Source organism: Balaenoptera ricei, chromosome 11 (assembly GCF_028023285.1).
Source record: "Balaenoptera ricei isolate mBalRic1 chromosome 11, mBalRic1.hap2, whole genome shotgun sequence".
In the NCBI taxonomy this organism is placed as follows: Eukaryota; Metazoa; Chordata; class Mammalia; order Artiodactyla; family Balaenopteridae; genus Balaenoptera; species Balaenoptera ricei.
The window spans coordinates 72,758,921-72,782,692 of record NC_082649.1 but is presented as its reverse complement, the minus strand read 5'-3'; the positions used below and the strand labels follow the sequence as shown (position 1 = coordinate 72,782,692).

At 42.3% G+C, this 23,772-nt stretch overlaps 1 protein-coding gene across 2 annotated transcripts in view; it reads right to left on the bottom strand.

The window, feature by feature from the left end:
* Window positions 1–23,772, bottom strand: part of CACNA2D3 (calcium voltage-gated channel auxiliary subunit alpha2delta 3) — a 770,150-nt gene that overhangs the window by 61,210 nt on the left and 685,168 nt on the right. For both annotated transcript variants that reach the window (XM_059937666.1, XM_059937667.1), the window contains exons 27-30: window positions 12,779–12,840; window positions 11,408–11,452; window positions 5,037–5,099; window positions 1,539–1,609 (exon numbers count right to left, since the gene is read on the bottom strand). In XM_059937666.1, the coding sequence (XP_059793649.1) occupies window positions 1,539–1,609; window positions 5,037–5,099; window positions 11,408–11,452; window positions 12,779–12,840 (241 nt within the window). The remainder of the gene's footprint in view (window positions 1–1,538; window positions 1,610–5,036; window positions 5,100–11,407; window positions 11,453–12,778; window positions 12,841–23,772) is intronic.

Sequence of the window (23,772 nt, the reverse complement as noted above, 5' to 3'; positions counted from 1 at the left end):
GTGAAAGTTCTAAATTCATGTCAACTATATTTCACCCACGTTAAGGAGAAGTCTAGGAATTTAAAATTCTGCTACAACCTTTTTCTTTCTCCCACCAAACTGTTTGAAAGGAATATCTAAGAGGGAAGAGGAAAAAAAAAGTCATTTTGTTAAAAAAGTTGAAAAATATGCTTTCAAATGAGAAACATGTGTGTACTTATTCTTCCTTTTTTGTCTCTCCCTACCCCCACCAAGTTGAAAACAAGCTAACACAATACAAATGTACATATCCACATAAAGATACAAGAAACCAGTGGTGCCCTGGATGGCAGACAATCCAGCAGAGCAACCCGAGCCCAGCTCCAAGCCCAGTTTTCAAGCTTATGTACAACGACTCCTGGCAAAAGAAGGAAAAAAATGTACTTGAATTTTAAAGAGGGACTCGAGCAGAGGTGAATACTCAGGCAGGATGGAGAGCAAGTGTGTCAGAGATTGCAGAAGTGCTGGAGTCATGCCATTTAAAAATATCATTTCTTGTTTCCTTGCTTCTGGCACAAACAAGCTACGGAATCTCAAAAATTGGGTCATCATTTTTGAATTCCCTGCTTTCAGCACAGCACTCAGTTGGTCGTATTGACTAGCTTAAAAGTCTGATTTCCTGAGCTAACACTTCCTGGCCATTCAGCTGCAGGGGAGTAATAAATTGGGGGGACTGTCTCTCCCACTGGCAACCAATGTGCAATAGTTCTCACAGGTGAGCCTAGGTCCATCCTTGTATTTCCTGGTATCATATATTTAACAGCATCATATATGTCCAGGAAAGCACCACTAATGGGCCACCATTCTCCCTGGGAGGACAAGGGAAGGGAGACAGGTTGACTCCTGGGGGGAAAAAACTGGCATCCTGATCTCGCAGGGTGATGATCTTTCTCATTGGCTTTGGTGTTCCCAAGAGCATGGCTGGCTTGCCCACGGGGGATGCGGGGCTGTGAGGAAATCATCCTATATGAGCTTCACTTAGGGTCAACAAGAGCCCTCACAACTCAACTGAGTGGTCACTACCACCAATTTTAGCAATTCTAGCAACAGATTTAAACTCACCTCCATCTGGGAGCAGGTTTTGTGAACTTTTACATGATTTTCTAAAATTATATCGAGTCTCTAAACATCACTTCCCATCCCTGAGTTCCAGATTTCTAGCAAGCTGCCCCAGTTTGTCAGTGTGAGACAAGACTCCCTCCTCCTTTTGACCAGGTGAAAATGCTTCCTGCTTCTCTGCAATCACTTGTTTCAGACCAACATAATCACCTCCCAGTGCAGGCTCCGACTTCAGGACTAGCCTCTAATAAATGCTATGCTAAGGGAACAGGGAATGCATTGTGAGCTGAGTTTCTGAGACTCTTAACACTCATGCAAAAGGCATCGAATTTCAGAAGATCTTCTGGAGCATGAACACAGCCATGGGGTCAAGTCTGGGCTTGCTTTATTTGACCTTGGTTTGTTTTATTTTATTTAGGCAAACTTTCTCGGGGGACGCAAGGAACCATAAAATCCCTTACCTTTTAAAGGAGCCCATTGTTAACAATTTGTTCATCACAGCTCCCTCCACCTCACCAAAAAAGTCTCCAGTCTGCAGGGAAGAAAAGAAGACCCATGAGGAAGTGTAGATAAATAATGTGCCCAAACACCAGAGAAGAAATAAAAATGGACACACTCTGTGTCCTGGAGCTGACAGGGGCAAAAAAGCAGGTTTTCAGGACTACTGTTACATAACAGCGGAAAAGGTCTTAATAGCCATGAGAAGTTATGGGATTACAGAGCAAACTAATAAGCAGATGTGAATATTCCAAATACATGGCAGGGGCGGTGGGGCGGGGTAAGGGTGACATTGCATAACACGTGCTGAGTGTTGTAATTAAAACACACATGCACACGTGTGCACACACATGCGCACAAGCACACACGCATGCACCATTACTCTTGGATAGAGGGAGTAGGCATTAATCTGCTCTCAATCCCTTGTGATTAAAACACTACTTCATACAGACAGAAACAGGCTGTGAAAGGGCTTCCTAAGCAGTAATAAAAAGAATTGTTTATAATTCCTAAATGACCTGTTTAGGGATATATAGCAGTCTTCTTCATCGGTTCTATAAATTTCCTACAGCAGAGAATGTGTCCTTTCTCTAAATTACTTTCTGAGGAACACCCTCATTTTGTCCATAGGCAGTTAATATGTTGACCAAGAATGAAGCTGTCCAGCCCTGCGAAAAGAAGGCTCGGACAATCAGACTTCCAATGGCCGACCCCAGCTCTGGGGCTGTCTTCAGGGCACTGGAGGCCTAGCAGTCCTTCCCCAGTGCCAGGCTGACGCTTCTGCAAGTCCAGTTCTTGGTGCTGGCCGAGATTTGCCAACTCTGAATGGTGGAATGAAGGATTAACATCCTCGGGCATCCCTCCAGATTCCTGGAGCCACTATCATCAGTGTCCCAAGGGCGAGGGTGTATCCAATACAGCAGAACAGAGCTTGGAGCAACAGCCTTCCTCTGCCAACACCCTGAAAGGGGCTAGTGTAGATCAGTAGAGAACCCCCATCTGTACCGTGGGTGCTCTGAGGATTTATAGCTTATGTGGAGGTGGGTGGACGGCATTACACTCAGAGCCCAAATTATATAAATTCCATCGGCTTTGTATGATATTAACTAAATCCTGATTCCATTACAACGCAGTGACCTCAACAAGGCTCCTAGGAGTTTTCAGGCAGAAAGGCACATACAGACTTCGCCAAAAAGTCAGAAAAGAGAGGAGGAAAGAAAGAAATAACATTTCACTGACTGAAGGTCAAGCATTGCCTTTTTCACTCCAGGGACACGTGAACATTTGGCAAACTCTGTGGGTATGTGCTGCTGCTGGGAGCAAGGAGGACATTTGCACTTCTGGTGTGTAAATATGCCAGTATCAATGGAACTGGTTGTTGATGAAGAAGAATTAGCCTAACTGGAGTACAGGAAACAAGACATCAAACAAGCTGAGGCAGGGCAGGCCCGCAGGCTCCCTGGGCTATTCTATCCAGAAATAAAGCATGGATCAGAGCCCACATGTAGTGGCCATGGCTTGGGAAAGGGTCACTATTTCACTGGTTCACTTTGTTGGTTGGTCCAAGACTCACCACTGGAAGACATCGTCATGTCCTTCCTCCCCCAGGATCAGGTTCCCACCCTCAGCCCTCCATGATTATGGCAGGATGACAGAGCTCCTCCTCACAGGGGATTGATTTGGTTTCTCACTCCTCCCAGACACACGGGCATATTACCATAGGCCTATGGCCAGTCCTGCTCCCAAGAGACTGGCCTTGTTTCATGGGCTCACCTTTCCTATCTAACGTCCATCAACTGTCCAACATCCAGTGATGTCCAGCATCTGAGGAGACCATGTATGGGCAGCTTGAGTCTCAACTGTGTAACTGTCACCCACCAAAGGTGCATTTAAAATCCCACAACATGGGCTTCTCTGGTGGTGCAGTGGTTGAGAATCTGCCTGCCAGTGCAGGGGACACGGGTTTGATCCCTGGTCCGGGAAGATCCCGCATGTCGCGGAGCAGCTAAGCCCCTGCGCCACAACTACTGAGCCTGCGCTCTAGAGCCCATGAGCCACAGCTACTGAGCCCACGTGCCACAACTACTGAAGCCTGCACGCCTAGAGCCCATGCTCTGTAACAAGAGAAGCCACCACAATGAGAAGCCCGCACACCGCCACGAAGAATAGCCCCTGCTCGCCGCAACCGGAGAAAGCCTGCACGCAGCAACGAAGACCCAATGCAGCCAGAAACAATAAATAAATAAAATAAAATAATAAAATAAATAGACAAAAGAAAATCCCACAGTGTTCTCATAGATAAGGGGGGAAACTGAAGCACAGTTCCACATGTTACCTGGAGCCAGTGTTCACAAAGTAACAAGCCATTTGAGCTTAGACACTAAGGAGTCATACTTAAAGACAATTAATTAATTTATTAGGCATTAATGGGTCTATCGCACTGTTGACTATTAAAACATTTTAAATGATTTAAATGACACTTCATTATAAAATGCTAGTATCCTCAAATATTAGAGTTAGGAGAAGCCTTGTTTAGTCAACCATCCTCCTTTTACAGAGCCCGCCAGGAGTCCCTGGCAGGTTAAGTGATGCACCCAAGATCCCAAAACTAGTTGAGGAAGAGAGCTTGCATCAGAAACCATCTGCCTCCACCTCTGGTGTTACTTTACTACACCACACTGCTAAACTTGTCTTGATTTGACTTTCTTTTAACATGCCAATTTCATTTCTAATTGCAGAAAAAGTTGTCAGTCACCACGTTTTAAAGGAGGAACCCGTGTTTCTCTATTACAATGCTATTGATTTTAACTCTTATTTTGATTTCCAAATATCAGTGGAGCTTTCCTGGCTGAGCACCCTAGCTTGGTTTCTTTCCATCTCTCCCTCCTGCCCCTGTACTGCACACAGCTCGATCAAATGAAAAACATTCTTCCTCTATATGTGGATTCTTGTCCCTCTGTGTTGAGAACCCAAGTTAATCCCTGAGCTCAGATAACTAATTTTTAAAAAGTAAAAACCAGAAAGAAAGCCATAAAGAATAATTACTTTGACATACATAAATACATACATATATTTGTGTGTATATATAAATTATATATATATAAAGATAAAATATCAAAATATTAAAAGGAGGAAACCTCCTTAAAATTGCCCAAACTCTTTCAGGCACCACCATGCTCAAGGCAAAGAGCTCCATAAATTGAACATTTTATGAGTGAGGGAGCAGACCCTGGGCTCTGCACCCCTCCCCACCTCTCCTCTCCGGAGGTAAAATCTCTTTGGGGCCTGCTGAGAAGTAGGCTGTGACATTCTTAAAGGGATGGAAATAAGGTTTTATAATCTCCTGCTATTACCTCTTAAATACAGATCATGTCTCAAAGTTTCAACACCATAATTTGTTCCCCCTGACCCAAGCACAGTCTGGGATCCTTACTTTGAGTAGGTAGAAATTTCTCACTCACTTGTGTGTAGTCTTCAGACACCAGAATAAATCCATTATTGTCTATGAGGTAACAGTTCACAGTCTAGAAAATAAAAACACCACAGTCTCAACTTTGGGTCCTCAGGCTGCTTTTACACGAAATGACATACTTCCAACCTGAGAGACACCTATTTTAGGCTGTTTTGGGAGAACTGGAAATGCCTGCTGGCTCTAGGAGTTAAGGCTATGGTTAAGCTAACCCGAGCATTTACTCTGCAAAACTAATGAACAAAAATAAAACATGAAGCAAGCCTTGAACATCCCAGATTAGGATAAAAAGAATACACATTTTAAAGTTATGCATTACAGTTTATCTTCCTTTTTAAAAATTTTTATGACCTGAGTAATATTTCCCAGGAACAAAGTGTCCAGAGGCCCCCGAGCCTGTATTCATGGTGGTTGAAGTGCAGCCTGTTTTGAAAGCAAAACGCCAGCACAATGCCATTACTCTAATGATGTATTAATGAAAACACCGTGTCAGCTCAGAAGACCATCAGGGGACCAGGTAATATTTTTTAATTTGTTCATAGACTTAGGCAGGAGGGAAGGGGCAGAACTTCTGTTAAAGGGTCCCCTCAGGCCTCCTAAAGGTTTTCAAACTGTGTTTTTAATTGGGAGCTGGATTTGGGGGCAGGGCTGTTAGCTTTTGGTAGCTCAGATTTATACATTGTAGCAAGGTAAGCCCAAACCTCTGCTTCCCCCATGCTACTTTAATCTCAAGTGAATGATTTGCTACAGGCTAAGTCTTAATTACAGTGCTGTGGAGTTTAAATTTAAGGTTTTATTCCGTCCTTGATGTAACTCAGTTTCTATTTATTGCGGCTTTACATACCGACTGCAACATTTAATTTGTAACATATCTTTACCCTGAGCTAAATTCCCCTAGCTCCAGACCACTGCAGGGCTGGTGTTTTCTGGGACATTTACCTATCTGTGTAGTCGATTTTAGTGAGGCACAAAAGTATAGCAGTAAGTTGGTCAGAAAGATGCATCCTTTATTAGTAGGCAATGGTGGAGAATCGGCAGAAAATTAAAAGCCTGCTAGCATCTTTTAGAAACGAGTCAGCTGCTTTGGTGACCAAGGGTTTCTCTTGGTTATCCCAAGGGGCCAGATGAATGACTTGGTCACACTCTTGCTGTTCAAAGAAGCTCTTAGCTGTAAGGAGACTACTTTGTCCCTGGTGGGAGTCTTGACAAACTTTCTCCTTTTTTAGGACACAGCACTATGAAAGCACTCATAGAGTTCTCCTGTCCAATATGGCAGCCACGAGCTACGTGCAGAGTTAAACTTAATTTTAAGTTAATTGGGTCATATTAGACAAATCTATACCCTTGTTTATTTGAGGATCCTGATTGTCATTTTGCAGATATAGACCCTGATGCAAAGGGAGGTTAACCTCCTTTCAGTCATACATGTTGAGCATAGGAGTGGCCTCCATATTAAAATACTGACTCTCCAAATCCTTGCAGTTGCATAGAGATCCAAAGTCATCATAACTCACCCTCTATCCCTAATTATAAAGTGAGTTCCTACTCAAACATCCCTAGCCAACTGGTATTGCTGCTATTAGACCTATATCTTTGGTCAATCTCTGTTCGTCTAATGTTGTAAATATTAGACAGTACAAAGCAAATAGATTATAAAGTCAACTGAAAATCTTCGGAAAGAGGCAATATTTCATGAAGCCCATGAAAGTGATATTGGAGATCAGCTCCAATCACACAGGAAGCCGTGGGCACATTAGTATCTGTCATAGGTAACACATGAAGAAAGAAAACATCACCACAGATAACATGAAAGATGCTTCCAAAGAGAATGATTTCAAAAGCAAGGGACTAAGAGAAGCTCCTGGGGAAACTGATCAAGCTCCACTACATTTGACCTTCCTTGTGATCACTCTGTGAAAATCAAATATAAAGTGAAGGATTCTATATTGTGATTTTTATAATTTTATCAGAAATGTTATACTCCCTACTCCCAAACCAAATGTGTCCTTTGTTTATAGAATTAGAGTATGACTACAATTATAATTTAAATTTGTTAAATAAAATAAATGTATTTTCACCATTCCCACTTTATTGAGAGATAAAGCTTCAATGAAATGTTTCATCATTTGCCATAAGTGTTTGGTTCTTTCTCATTTCTTGGAAATGAGGACCTCTGTGCTCCTTATAATGGCCAGCACTGGGTGGAATCAAGGTTGGATTGGCCATTAGGAGACTCACTTCTCAGGCATCCACCTTTGCTCCCACTCTCTTCTGGTGTGGAAGGCACAGAGGGGAAAGTAAGAAACAGATATTGCCAACACTGTGAGTGACAAATCACTGAGAAAATCACAGGTCAGAAGCAAGGATGCTGTGTCATTGATGTAGAACTGGGCCCCTTAATCTGAAAGGTGTCATTTAGTTTTCATTATAGGCAATATTGCTATGTTAGGTATATTTAGTCTCTGTGAAGACTTCATAAACAGACCTTTCTTGATTAAATTATTGGGAAGTATGGTGGAATGGAGTAAGGCCACTGGAGTAAAGTGAGCAGGGTACTGGGTTATGAAACAGGACAGAATTAGCCAGATTCCAGTCTGATAAATTGTTTTCTCTATGTCTCTTTACAATAAATAGCCAATCACCTTCTCCATACTCCCTCCTCCAGTAAAAAGAAAGAGAGGAGATATTTTCTCAGCTTTCCCTCACTGTGCTACTTCTGCCCCAAATTAAGCCAAACCTCTCAGAAGGAGTCTGCCCAGAGCCCTGTCCCAAGGGTAGGCTGACAGGCTGAAGGGCTTGGGGAAACCAGGAGCTCTAAGTTTTGACAGATATTGTAAGCAACCACTCCACAGCCACCTGTGACAAAACATGTAAAGATGAGGCTGTTTGAAAAATGCAGAGACAAAGACAGAGTGGGTGAGAGAAGTTGTCTTTTTTTAAAAAGGCATCTTTCTTCAACTACTTGATGACTCAGTATTGCTCAGAGAAGTCCTATTCCAGGCCACAAAGGCAGGTCAGGTAGATATCTGAGGTTCAGAGCCCCAAACCAGGCCATGGGAATTGGGCAGTCACAGATAGTAAGGAAAGCTGGGGAGAAAGGGTACTTGGGGGTGAGAAGCACAGCACCACGCCTGTGTTACCTGGAAGGTTACCTGTGTTACCTGAGGCTAAGATACTAGCTTGAGAATCGGAGACTTTGACACTTGCTGTCAGTGTGACCTTGAGCAAAGCCTTTTAACACTCCCAGTCTCAGTTTCCTCATCTGAATGATGGAGACAGCAACAACTATTTCAAAGGAGTGGTGAGAAGATTAAGTAGGCCAGTGAGTACAAAGTGCTGAGCACAGAGCAAGGTGCATAGTGAGTACCTGAAGGACCTGTGCTTGTGTCTATTCAGCAAATGATGTTTATTGGTCACCTACTATGTGCCCTCTTTATAAGTATCCTACTGCTGCAAATTGAGTTTCTCAGAAAGGGAAGTTGTTACATAGTTTATAGCAAGAGGCTGGGGAGGCAAGTCAGCTGATAAGCGTGTGCGCTCATCTCCCCTGCTAACCAGTTAGCTCCTGGAGGACAGGGGCCATTTCTGACTCTGCTTCCCATTGACTCCCCGGGTGTTGGAGGTACCAGGCACGTAAGGAGGGCTCAGTAAACGTGTCTTGAAGGAATGAGTGCGTGTGTGAGAGGTTGCCTCTCAGGTTCTGAAGTTAACATTTGCTTTGTGTGGAATGGAGCTCCTTAAAGTCGTCAGTCAGGCCCATGGCCAGGCCCTCCATGAAGATGTATCTACAAGCCAGGAAGACATCTGGCCATACCGACTCCACCCACCGGCCCAGGGCACTCTAGCCAAGGCCCAGGGAGGCCATTGTTGGGAGAGACAGAGGGGCTGGAGTGGATCCAAGGCAAAGCATGTCTGATAAGTCTGTGGGAGTTGGGCCAGGTCTTCAGTACAGAGGAGAAGCCAGAAGCATGTGAACTTAATGAGCCCCCACAGCTGTTTTTAATGGGGACCTGATCACTCGAGGGCAGTTCGGGGAGTGGAGGGACATGGCCTCAAAGACTTAATTAAAAGCTATGAAAGGGGAATGACACGTGGAAAGAGTCTGCTGAAAGGATGGAAAGGGGCCTGGCTTTTCCATTTAAAACGATGTCAACTGCTTGCCTGAAGCCAAAATTTAGAGTCAAAATGGGAAATGGATGATAGTTTCAAAGTGCAAAATGAGCATCAGATCAAGTTCAGCAATCCAGCAAATTCCATGCTTAATTTTCAAAGTGTGTGAACTTTTAAAATGATATTTGAATGGGGGTCCATCCCAATGGCTGCTAAAGGAGATCATTAGTAGTGAGGAAGGCATGCCCAGTGGAAACTGTCATTGCCTGAAGTGTGTATGTGGTTGCCATCTGAGGTTTTAGGTTCAGGTGAGCCACTACTCTAAGGGAAGAACATGTCTGCAGACGTTTTTGTTTGATAGCTAATGTTTATTGAGTGCTTACCATTCGCCAGGAGCTGTGCTATAAAGTTTTCATATATTATCTCATTCATCCTCATCATTACTCTGTGAGGTAGGTGTTTCTACCCCCATTGTATAGTTGAGGAAACAAAGGCAAGGCTTATTACTGTCAGAGTCACAGTTTGAAGCTATTCTAACTCCATAGCCTGTGCCTTTAACCACTATGCTAGACCACCTGTGAAATCAGTTACTGAACAACTAATATATATTGTATGTTTCGAAGTCTAAGTGGGAATCCATTTCCACTTATTTTTATATATGAGAATGCACAGAGGCAGTGTGGGTTGTAGGAACACTGCCTCTAACTTTATTCATCAGATTATTCAACCAACTATTCATCCATCCATCCAACCAATCAACTAGAAACCAATCAATCAACCAACCCAACTATCCAAAACACCATCAATCACACTAGCCAACCAACCATCCATCCAGTCACCCAACTAACCAACCAACTGTCCTCAGTTCTTTTACCACAAATAGGGATTAGTAATTGTACAAGTAAAGGGCTTAACATAGGGCCTTGTGACACTGATTAATCAATATTATTGTTGAGCTGAGTTGTCTTGAGTTGAACACTCCAGTAAGACAATTAATGCCTCAAAGACAGAGGAGAGGTTTGAAGCCACTTGACTATCCTATGAATGGCATCCCCAAACTTACTGAAAGGGTGTTGATCATAAAACATCATAGGGTACTCTTTCCTACAGGAAAATTAATTTTGATCTGATGGTCAGGAAAAGTTGGGGTTTTGCTGAAAAGCTGATTGATTAGTTTTTACTCTTTGGATAGTAACGCATACAGCAATTATGTTTTTTTTTTTTTTATTTAAACTGGCAGCCAGATCTTTGGGGACTGAGCATTTTGTACTTTAGCTTCACCCTGGACTCCCTTTCATATTTCTCTACTTGTCTTTGCTTCACCTACTTTTTGGAAATATACTTCTAATCTATGTTTTCTGCGTTAGAATTACGTTTGGTTAGGATTTCTTTAATCCCTGTGGTAACCAGAAGGAATATGAATGTGTGATCATTTATAAGTTCCAGTTTATGTATTGACTAATGGTTTGGCTGACTCAGAGAGAGGAAGGCTGCCTAAGCCAAAGTGAAAGGCCACTTCACACCTGCTTGATCCAAAATGTGGGGCAGAAGATACATGGGATTGGATGCTGTAAAAACTTAAATCTGATGGACAGACTTAGGACAGTGGTACATCTTTTTTCTTCTATTGCTCATGTGTGGAATTCAAATTCCTCCTCCCAAGATTGAGGGAGAGGGAGAGAGATAAAGAGAAAGAAAGAAGGGAGGGAAAGGGAGTTGTAGGAGGGAAGCATTATGCTAGAATGAAACATTCTGAGTTTTCAACTCTTAGATTTTTGGCTTATTACATGAAATTAAGCAAGTCATTTTATTTCTCTGATCCTCAGTTTCTCCCTCTGCAGAATGGGTCATATATTCCTATCCATTTCACCGGGTGGTTAAGAAGATGAAAAGAGGTACCACATGGGGAGAAAACTTTGAGAGTTGTAACATGAGTTTCAAATGGCAGTAATTTGTATCATTTTTTTATAAAATGCCAAAGTCCCAGTAGTGCTGTTCGTGGAACATTTATATCACATTTCTCTAGCTCTCATAAACTATCTGATTGGGAGAAGAAAGAAAAAGAAAGAAACAAAGCAAATGTCCTTGGGTTTTTGGAAATTGGTCCAGAGCAATCTGTTAGACCTGGCTCTGTGAGGCATTCCCCCTGTGAGAAAACACCCGTAGTCATCCAACCACTCCACCACCACCCGCCTCCGCCCCTGCCACCCCCAACTTGATTAGGGCAGACACAGGGCCAGGAGGCCCTCATACCTCATCATCGCAGCTGATAGAGCATTTGCCATCCAGAGAGGCGCACTGCGGGGTGAGGGGGAAACAAAAGGAAACGTGTCATTTGGACACACCAGCGTCTGCTATGGCTGCCACATAGTTACTCAAGGACAGCCTATCAAAGTCCTAGCCTGTTATGTAAATACCAAATTTCATCCAAAGGGAATGCTCCAGGATGAATTGGCCCATTCTCTCTAGGATGAGTACCAGCTCCAAACAGTAATATAAAAGACAATTTGGGGACTTCCTGGTGGCACAGTGGTTAAGAATCCGCCTGCCAATGCAGGGGACATGGGTTCAAGCCCTGGTCCAGGATGATCCCACATGCCCCGGAGCAACTAAGCCCGTGCGCCACAACTACCAAGCCTGCATTCTAGAGCCCGTGAGCCACAACTGCTGAACCCGCGTGCCACAACTACTGAAGTCCACGTGCCTAGAGCCCGTGCTCCGCAACAAGAGAAGCCACTGCAATGAGAAGCCAGCCCGCTCACTGCAATTAGAGAAAGCCCGTGCAACAAAGACCCAACGCAGCCAAAAATAAATAAATTTATTTTTAAAAAAAGACAATTTGGGGGTAACAGGGCCCTTTTTCATTTTAATTTATGTTGTCCATTTTAATTTATGCTTCATTCAATATTGATGTCTTTTTAAGACCTCAAATCTTTGAGTAACAAGAAATATAATTATGTATCCATTTAATTTTAAATTAACCCCCAGTGACTTTTTTTTAAAACTCCTGTCTGTGTTCTTGGTACATAGTTTCCTAAAGTATCTTCATTTAAGAAATGATATATCATTTCAACATTTAGAATTGGACAGATGGAGGCAACTTATGTGTTGCCATTTCTGCTGAATTACTGAACAAATACCACTGAGATTACTTAGTACAGAATGTATAGTGCAAGTAAAGAATGTTCCCAGATTATCCAAGGCAGAAGAGCCCTTGGCCAAAGAAGGCATGCTTAGTCTAACCTAGTTATGCAAAAGCCTTCAAAAGAGATTCACAAATAAGTATTTGGGCACCACAAGATTAAAAAAAAGTCACTATGAAAATCTGCAAAAGTCCCCAATACTTAGAAGAAACACTTCTCTTTTAGAAGGGCACTAGTTTGATCTCACAATTACAATTACTACTGTTTGCAGGAGCAAATTCCCTGCTTTCCCAGCATGTGGTGTCTAACACGCTGTCAGCCCTTTATTTTGCAGTGAAATGAAAGGTAATCTGAGCAGCCCAGCAGTTAATTTTACAAACATTCATCGGAAATCTGGTACTTTTAGGCTCCGGGTACTCAAATGTGAACACCTGTATAATAACAGTGTCGCTAATGCTTCAACATGCTGATTATAACTTACCTGTCTGCTGGCAGTCCAGAACTTCCTTTGGAAAAATTCAAGTTTCATCTGAATGCCTACAGCTTGGACAAATTATAAATAAAACATGGCATTAGAGATCTCTTTACACAATTATTTAAGATTATCATTGAAAATTATCTGTCAAGGTAAGATGCTGATGTAAGCACATCAGATAAAAACACTTAAAAACAAAATTTACGGTGAAGCATACAACTAAAACATTTTATCTTTCAGGTAAGGAATTTTCAAGGTTACCTGTACTCATAGAACTCTTGACAGAACAAACTGAGCACAGTGCAGATGGCTCTTTGGAGAGATGTTACTTGAGTGTTTCTAAAATTCATATACTTGTGGTCACCACCCTCCCCAGCACAGCTGAAGACAGGAATGGAAATAAGAAGGATATTCAGAAGATCATGGTTTCTTCAGGGTTCCCACTTCTGTTATTATTGCATGAACTTGCATGCCTAAAATGTGTACTCTGCATATATTTTTGAGATATGAAACTTGAAAAGTACTTGTCCTGAGGCTGGTGTTTGGAAGCGAGTCACTCGGCCATGACATGACTTTGTTGAACTGTCCCCCAGCATCCACATCTCAGTGATCTTCTCTCCCCAGGAACTCTGGTGGAATTATATAGATCTTTGCTTGTCTGTGGAAAGTTCCCTAGGGCAACAGTGAATGCTACTTCTAGTAAGAGAAATGTACAGAAATGGAAGAGGTTAAGAAAGTGATTTGAAACTCTGGAAAGAAGAATTCGGTGGAACCTCAGAACTAGGCAATGAACAAGCTCAGAATATTTCTCTCTATGAAGTCAAGACAAAGTAACTCTTGAAACTGTTTTCGAAAGTACTCAAGTCAGGGGAAAAAGCTCATCAGATGGTGAGAAAACTTTAGAGGAGATGGAAAGAAAGAATGAGACTCTGTGCTGGAAACACTGCCCTCCCCAAGGGGACACCATTTACCCCTGGGCAGTTTTGCAAACTTCAGTCCATTGCACACAACTTCCCCAATTTTTGCCATATCCTTATACCACCAGTATTGTTATTTATCTTTCCACATGTTTTTTCTTTTGCTGAAATACCTACAGTAACTTCAATCTACATAATAATACCTATCAAAAGAAGTACACAATTACCAAAAAAAAAAACCCAACAAAAAAAAACTAAGTTCACTCATATACTTTTATGTGGCCACCATGTTAGATGCCCCCCACCAACTCCCACCCTGGGTAAACATTCTTCTGCTGGCTTCAGGAACTTGAAGATTTATGAAGGTCTTGGGCTGTTACCCTTATAAGTACCAAGTGCATTTCTACTTCCTAAACAAATTTTTGGAGCAAGACCTGAGAGTCAAAGTTAACTGGGATATGTACACTTAGAGAGACTCATCCTCTATCTTTGCACTTAGAACGTCAGACTCTAGGGTAAGACTAGAGCTAAGCATGGCTGCAACATGCAGAACGGAAGACTCTGCAATGCACCATTTCAGCACTCTGGGTTCATCCCGCTTTGCCCAAAGTGTCTTCCATCTTCTGGAGCATAAGCTCCCCAGGGACAGGGACATGTTCTTGCTCCCCACTGGATCCCTGCCTCCAGCAAGGTGCCAAGCACATAGATGACTCACTGGTAAATGCTTGCTTTTTTAGAAAAACTGTTCAGGTGATAGTATAGTTAGTAGATGGATGGATGGATAGATAGATAGATAAACATCAGCGTGAATTATAATCATACCGAATAAAGGTTTTTCAGTGGCAGTTCTCAACACATTAGAACCATCTGGGGGACTTCAAAAAAACATTCTGATGCCTGGTGCCTTCCCCCTCCACACTAAGACCATTTAAATCAGAATTTCTGGGAGTGGAGCCTAGGCATGGGTATGTTTAAAAACACCTCAGGTGATCTAAATGTGCAGCCGGGGTTGAGCTAGGCTACTCCACAGGCCTTACTGTAGACAGTAAGTTGGCTATGGAGGACCTACCACGATATGGGCCATTTGGTCAGACTATAGCATAAACTGCTCTTCCTAGCCCTGGAGAAAATTTCAGAGAATACCTGAAGGAAGCTGATATTGAAGCCTGAAGGCTATTCACTGCAGTTTCAAATGAATCTTGTCTTCCAAAATGCCTGACGAGCCATATCCCTATTGGAGAGGAACCAACTGAGGAAGCTGTAAACCAAAGTGCTGGCTGGGTTTTTAGTCAGATCCACCAGCAGGAAGAGGTAAGAGCCTGACCTGGACTTAAGAAGGGTCTTGAAGCAAGTATCTCTGGTTCTACCAAACACAGGGAGGGATGGCAGAAAGCTGACCTCAGAGCAGAAGGCCTTAAAACTGTTGTGACATTCAATCACTGGTATCTAAGGGGAGGGAGGAAAACGAGTTTTCTCTCTTCCTCCGTGTGTATCTCTGCAGGCCAAGGTCAACAGCCACGGCAGGCTTCGAGACACAACAGGATAAAAGCAGAGGGTTCCTTGAGAGAGTCACCCCACGGTGACCTTTCTATGGTGTTTCTATTCCCAGCAACCCAGAGCTGCCCCTGGCCCACCCATCGTCTACTTAGTTCCCCCGTCAGTCACCCATGCCCTTTCTGAGCACCCTTCCCATTCTCTGATGGAGGCCCCGTTTCCACCTCTCTAATGAAGCTAGCTGCTCCCTCCTGGGTGTTTATCCATCTCACATACTTGCAGCCTGCTATCATCTGCCCCTTTCGGTCTGTATCCCAGCTCCTCAGAGTGCTTTAATCTTGCTTCATGAGTCAGTCCCTCCATCCCATTAATCATGCAGGCTGCTTCTCTCTGATCTCCCTCCAGCAGGCTGCATCCTCTCCCTGGTCCTGATGCCCTAAACTAGACACTACTTCCCTCACTCCTCACTCACTCCCTGTCTGGGCCATGAGGTCGATGCCAAAGGACTCCCAGACAGTCTTGATTATAATGGATCTGCTCCATTTTGCCCTGGCTGTGTTTTTTGTTGCCCACACCCCTTCCAGCAACTCTGGCCCATGGTTTCCCACTTCTCGGTTTGTAGTATGTTCACCTACAAGTTAATATACTTCTCTATGATTAAGAGATTCACAGGCCCATTGGTGGGTCAATTTCATGACCATTTGTTCAGTGGTGCTTTCTATGCCGGGCTCTAAAGCTGGGTGCTAAGGGGAATGAGACCACATGCTCCCTCAGAGTCTATGTGGGGAGTGGCCACGTGGTAAAAGCAACATCAGAGGCTTAAACAGAGAACTGTGGAGCACAGAGGATGGGGCAGACTTGGCCTGGGGGAATCGGTAAGAACTTTGTGTAAGATAAAGCATGGAGATCTGACTCATAGAAAAAGTAAGAACAGAGGAAAGATGAGAATCAAGTGCAGAAACAGCACAGGCAAAAGGATGGAGCCTTTTCAAAGACCATACTGTCTTCTGAGGCTTGAAAGAATGTGAGTGGGGGAGATGGTTGTGGGGGCTGAGGTCAAATGGCAAATGGTCTTGAATGTCAGGCCAACACACCTGAAGAGTATCCTGTAGGCCAGGAGTTGGCCCAAGAGCCAAATTTAGCCTCTTTTTATCAATAAAGTTTTACTGGAACACAGGCACCCTTATGTGTTTACGTACTGTCTGGTACAACAGCAGCGCTGAGTAGTTGCAACAGAGGCTGAATGGCCCACAGACACTAAAATACTTACTGTTTGGCCATTTACAGAAAAAGTTTGCTGACACCTGCTTTAGGGTCTGAGGAGCCATTTAAGATATTTAAGTAGAAAAGTCAAAGGACTTCAGATCTATATTTTAGAAAGTCCACAATGAAAGCCCTGAGAAGGAAGGACTAGGGAAATGGCCCAGACAGTGGGAAATAGGAGAGTGAGGTGAGTCAGGCAGCCACAGCCACTGGGTGCGTTTGGCTAATTATCTCTTAAGTACAAATTGATTTAAAGCAAAAAACAAACAAACAAGCAAACAGCAAAAAACCCTCAAAAAACCAGAATAAAAATTCCCCTCCACAAACAAACAAAAATGCTTAAGGGCATTCCTATGGCTAATTCTATTCAGAAAAACAAATACAAGCTTCCACAAACAGAAATTTAGCTTCCTCTTGCTATTTTCCTTTGTTTTATTCCAGTTTTATTTTTCCTTTTTTCAACTTTTATCAGAAAAAAGATCATCATTACTTCAACAACTCCTCCTCTCTTCTCCCATCCCCCACACATCCCAAATGGAACCTGAGATATTTGTCATGCCTGTCTACTTTGTTCTTTCAACATTTCAAGCCATAACGGTATATTCTGATTCAAGTCAATCCTGCTAATTTAATAAGAAAAACAAGGACTGAAAATGCTTTAGCGAAACCCAAGTCCCAAAGAGAATGCAGAAAATTAAAACACCATTCCTGGGGTTTGAAATTTTTTAGACAGTCCAGAAAATCATCAACATATTTCTCCTGGAGTTCACGGTGCTCCTCACTTCCATTTGATTATAAAGGCTCCCCGGCTCCCTGCTAGGAACTTTCAACACAAGGATGGAGACAGAGTCCCTTTTCCATGACTGCATCTGGTGGTTCCTTACTCACCTCCCAGGAGCAGAACTGACCCAGAAGAAAGTATCTCTGGGGACCCTTCCCAGCACTCCAATATCGTGTGAGCCTCCTAGGACAATGACCTTAAGATACTAGGATGGTCTTTGGAAACCAACAAAACAGCAAAATCATCGTTATGAGAATTGCCATCCCAAAGAGCCCCAGAGCCTGTCATATGAAATATTCATGCATCTGGAGCACTGACACCTCATAATTTGCTTTGAATTAGTCAGGTTACTGCTGCCATAACACACCTCAATACTCTAAAGTATGCCTGAGTGCAGATTTTCAGCTCAGCAATACAGACCACAGAGCTTCCATGAAATATCTTCCTTCCAGTCTTCCCCTTTCCCCAACTCTCTAACTTCCTTCCTACCTACTTTTCCCCTCCCTCTCTTCGTCCCATGTTTATCAGAAACCAGATACGTGACAGGTGGTGAATGTACTGAAATGAAGACTTAAGGGATGCAACAGTCATGGATGGAGGCCTGGGAAGGCAGTCAAATCACTGAAGAGAGGATCACACTTCAGGATATTCAGAGCTGACGGAGTCGAGCATCATCCAAGCACCAAAACATAATGGCACTTCATTTGCAGAATGTCAGTGATTAGTGCACTGGAATTGGGACCAACAGCTGACCTCAAATGCTGCAGTCCTATGTTGTCCAAATTGGTGGCCACTAGCTACAGGTAGCTATTTAAATCAAAATTAAATAAAATTAATAATTTAGTTCCTAAGTTGCACTAGCCACATTTTAACTGCTCAATAGCCACATGAGGCTAGTGGCTACTATACTGGACCCAACAGATCCAGAACATTTTCATCATCGCAGAGAGTTTAATTGGACAGTCATCACTGATAACAGGAAGGAACACAGAGAGGAACTGGAGACTGGTGTCCCTTGAGGATGAAAGTTAACGTTCCCCACAGACCCGTCCATGCTACCCACTACCTGGAGGTGAAAGAAATGAGGATGACTTAGGTATGGAGGATCTAGAGCAGATAGACCTGCCCGTGTGAGAAGACCTGGATTTGCAAGGGGAAGATGGTAATTAGTTTGAGAGAAACCCAAAGAAATCAATGCAATATGCTCAATGTGGCTACCACCCTCAAGATTTATTTATTTTGCTTTATAAAATTTGAAAATACAAATTACATTTCCAGTGCTATTATATTCAAATGCATTCAAGATGAAATCATGCATGCATCTCATATCAGGTTAATAGACATGCATTCAAGTGTAATCCGAGACTCACCAAAGAACAATGTTACATGTAAAATTAGAAATAAAATAACTTTTTCATATTGTATTCATTTAGAAATAATTTTCTGTGGGCTTGGCCTCAACTGGCAACTTACCCCTAGGAGCACAAATCCGGTTTGTAAAACAGTGCTCACCACGCCTGGCACGCAAGCTCACACAAAACACCCCTACCTCCATTTGCCCAGTTCTCCAGCCATGCAATATATTCACATACACATAGAGAGCTCATCCAGGAGACAGAAAAACAACCCTGCCGCCATCAACAAATTATAACCAGGAAAGTGTTTACCAAGAGCTCTGGTTGTGAACACTGTTTCTAAGACAGCTGAGTGCCCATGGGTACATCATTTCACTTCTCTGTCTCTACAAAGAGAGTCACACTGGCTCTAGCTTCTGAACAGCACTTTCGTGGGATGGGGATAAATGACACAAAATAAAAGGATGTGTATCAGAACACTCTAAAGGGTTGACAGTGCTGTCAACATTCATGTGATGATTTGTTCCTAGTTTTCAATCCTTTTTGCTTGTATTTCACAACCAAGTACACCTTTTGTGCCAATATATTGACACTGAACAGAAGATTCATCCACGATAAATCCATATTGTCCACTGCTACCAAGGTCCCTTAGGATGTAATGTTGGTGGGTAAACACTCTACAAAATTATAATACCTTAGAAGGGGGGAAAGGCCACGTGAGCACTGGCAAAATGAAGCAGAAAACAGAAGGCAAAGATTCCTTTCCAGCTGAGCAAGCTTGAAATGGATTTTTTTCCCTTCAGGATTAATGAAAGGTGTGCCACTCTTCAAATGCCATCACTCACCCCTCTGGAATTGTGATTATCCATGCACACTCAGGACAAGGTTAGATAGGCCAGCATATAGAATCCAAGAGGGTTTTGTCCCTGATACTCTCACCATCAGCTCCATGTGCTCATCAGCCAGGCTACCTGGTCACAAAGCTTCTCAACTGACTGGCTACTGCTGGCAGCATGGGGACAATTATTTCATTCCAGTGCTCAGGCAGAAAATCAGATCCCAGAGCTCCCCTGGGCTGGCTTGGCCCACAAACAGGAGTGTTTTCTTCTAATAGATTCCAATTCATGGGTAGGAATATGGTAGAAAACCGTATCCTTATTAGAGAAAATAAAACTCTAATAAGTTAATAAATAAAATACATGCTAAGGATTTCCTTTGTATCTCATCACTTAGGAGTGGAACAAGTTTTCTTAAAATCCAAATTCTACAAGTTCATGCTGGCCATACATTTTCTCAACTAGAAAATGAGCTCCTTTCTGGTCATATTTCTCAAGCAGGGTAGTGGCTCTTTTTACACAGCTGGGTTAATATCTCCCACCTTGTCCTCGGCCCCCCTCTGACAGAGTCCCTGAATTTTCATTCCTTTGTGCCCAACAGCAATGATGGCTTGCAGTGACAGTAACAAGGCATGGCACATTTGGATTACAACTTGCCTTAATTAACGGTCAACTGTAATAGCTGCTAGCCAAGCCACATTTGTTTAAATGTTTTCTTCTGTTTGTTTTCAAAATAGTTAATTGCAAGTAGAACTAACAATGAATCTCAATGTCACTTTTTTGGAATATTTCATGATTAACTGGGGGTTTGGGAAAAGGCCACTGTCCTGGAGCGCTGAGGAAAAGAACTCTAACCTTCCTTACATCAAATACAAGCCCATTCCAGGGGTCTGCTAATGTCCAGGATAAATGACTTACCACATGAATAACAGTTTAAAACTGTAATGTGAATTATGACATAACTCATCTGTTAAATATTTCATGTGAAGATTTTAATGATTTGCATGATGGAATGTTGGACAAAAAACACAACTGAAATCCTGGGACTAATTTGGGCGAAACTGAGAACAGAGTATCCTCATGGAGATGAGGGGGAAGAAAAGGCAGCTGCATTTATGCCCCCCTGGGTGTCAGACTGGCAAGTCCAAAGGCTTTCTTAAAAGATTATAGGGACGGGAGAATGATCAGCAACAACCTTTTGAAAAATATTTAGATCAAAGCCATATTTGTTTATTATAATCTTGGTAAAGCCTCAACATTAATCTCCAAGGTATGGTATTATTTCAGAAATCAGGGGGAAAAAAACCATTCTCACAGGAGCAGACACACCTCATATTTTAGCCTACGCCGAGTGAAGAAATACAATGATAAAAGGGGAGGAGGTATTTTAAATATAAACCCCTCACCGATTGCATATTTCACTTCTGAAGTATACCCTGTGGTATTGGGGTGGAGGGGGGGGTAATCTTTCTTATACATGCTTTTAAGTAACAAAGAGCTACATGATATATGTCTGTGGTGAGAGAGAGGGAGGGAAACAGGACTCATTATCACTCGATTGACAATGCGATAGCAGAAGATTTTCTTTGAAGACTCATAGCTGCAGAGGCCTGTTTTAATCTGGGACTGGCTTCCGGGAATGTGTGTAGGAAGTCCTGATCCCTACACATTTCTTTTGTAGTCACTTTGTTTTTGTCCTGTCAGAGCTTCTTGGGAGCAGTCACCTTTGGTAAAGTATAATAAATGACAATTATGAATGTTTCCTCCATTTAGATTCTAATTACTTGACAGAATCAATGTTGAAAAGAATTAGCAGGGCTGTGGAATGGAATAATAATTTTCTTTTCACCCCTGAGGTAATCTGGAAGCATTTTTCCAGACTTCATCTGAAGAAACCTATATTCCCTCAGCTTTCTGAGGCCACTGGAGCTGGCATCGAATAGTTTTTGTCAGATCATTTTATGCTCACAAAACTCTTCAAATAATATTATTTCAATAAGGTTTTCAAGCCAATACATTTTTAGAGTCAATTCCCATCCTTTCAAACTTTCAGAATAAAACATTTAAGCCTCAGGCTTCATTGTATTTTAATCAGGGTTACGCAAATCAATGTCCATTAAGAAAATTATAAGTTTCCAAATTATAGCTCCCCAGTTAATAATTTCTTATTAGGTCACCACCTAATAACAGTTACCAAAGAGATTATAACAAAATCAGGGGTCACATTTCCAAACATTTCAAAACCCATAATAGAATGGTCACATATATTTGCCAAACACCTCTGAGCTGGATGTTGATGACTGTATTCAATGCAAAGCAGCATTAAAATATCCACATCAGAATGTAAATTGGTGCAACCACTATGGAGAACAGTATGGAGGTTCTTTAAAAAACTAAAATTAGAACTACTATATGATCCAGCAATTCCACTCCTGGGTATATACTTAGAAAAAAAGAAAACACTAATTTGAAAAGATACACACACCCCAATGTTCATAACTGCACTATTTAGAATAGTCAAGACATAGAAACAACCCAGTACCCATCTACATACGATCTGGTTTAAGATGATGTGGCATACACACACACACACACACACACACACACACACACAACGGACTATTATTCAGCCATAAAAAAGAATGAAATATTGCCATCTGCGGACCTAGAGAATATCATATGAAGTGAAGTAAGTCAAACAGTGAAAGACAAATATTATATGATATCACTTATATGTGGAATCTAAAAAATAATACAAATGAATCTATATACAAAACAGAAACAGACTCACAGACCTAGGAAATAAACTTATGGTTACCAAAGGGGAAAGGGAGGAAGGGAAGGGATAAAATAGGAGTATGGGATTAACAGATACAAACTACTATACATAAAACAGATAAGCAACAAGGATTTACTGTTTAGCACAGGGAAGTATATTCAATATCTTGTAATAACCTACAATGGAAAATAATCTGAAAAAAAAATAATCTGAAAAAATAATAATAATCTGAAAAAAAATATATATGTATAACTGAATCACTTTGCTATTCACCTGAAACTCACACAATATTGTAAGTCAAATATACGTCAATAAAAAAAAATTCACATGGACAGCTCACGGAGCTGGAGGAGGGTGTCCAGTTACTCTGATTCTCCAGCTTATGTTCCAGGGCACAGAGAAGGAAAGGGACTTGTCCAAGCACACCCAGCTCATCCTAGGAATTCTGAGTCCATTCAGACCCCCCAAAACCCAGGACTGGGTGGGAACTGTGGTGAACGAGAGACCACCCTGTGCTGGTGTCAAGGGAGCATCTCCGCTCAGCTGATGCCTTGTGGGAATATCTTCTGGATCCTGCAAGTTATTCTGATGCTGCAGGAGAAGCTGAAAATCTAGAATTAATATACAGACAATTCACTGAAAAATTCACAGCACTCCGATAGGGTTGCCAGATAAAATATTTCTGACTTACTAAATCTGGCAATCCTACACTGAGGGTCACATGGCACATCCCAGGCAATAACCTGGGGTGACCTCTGTTGCATGTTTAGCCCTGAGAGCACTGAGATAGCTTGTGTTCTGCAGTGAAATATCAGGATTGGAAACCAAGGTCGCCTCCATCAGCATGACTTTCGTGATTTTACTGTTTACTACAGAAAATTCTTGCCCAGAAAGATAAGGCTATAAACCAGTAAAAATACTTTATGATTTACTTGAGAAACTTCCCCTAAATCAACTTATCTGAACAGCAGACTGATCAAGAACAAGAGAGGGCTCAACTAGAGAAACTGCTCACTTATCAAACAACTCTGGATTTATCAAGACTCAAGAGGTATTCTTAAAGGAACCCAATCCCGATCAGATCCCCACACTGAGAGACCCACCCAGACCCCAGAACCCTAACAACACCTGCCTGACTGCCCTTTCTTGGACACTCATGAGACCCTGTCAGGGCGGTGTTCTCCCTCACTGAGATAGGGAATAAACCTGATTTTGCTTGGTCTACTGACTCTTCTGATGGTCTTCTTGTCAATAGTCAAACCGGCTTTATTTTTATCAAAGCATTAATCTGTATTTGGCATTAAATTATATTATGTAGTATTTATTGTGTTTTATTCCTACCTGGCTAGCGTTAAGCTCCTGGAGGGCAGAGGCTGTTTGTTTACACCTATATTCTCTGTACCTAGAGAAGTGCCCGGCCCAGGTAGGTACTTATGATACAGGTCAAAGGAATGACCAGGCAGTTTGATGCTGTGCTGATGGTGATGTCAACTATTCTCAGACTGTTTTCTCTCTCAGGAGACCTACCTTTGCCATCCAGGTATCTTGGGCTCTGTCCTGAGGGAAATGAAGAGC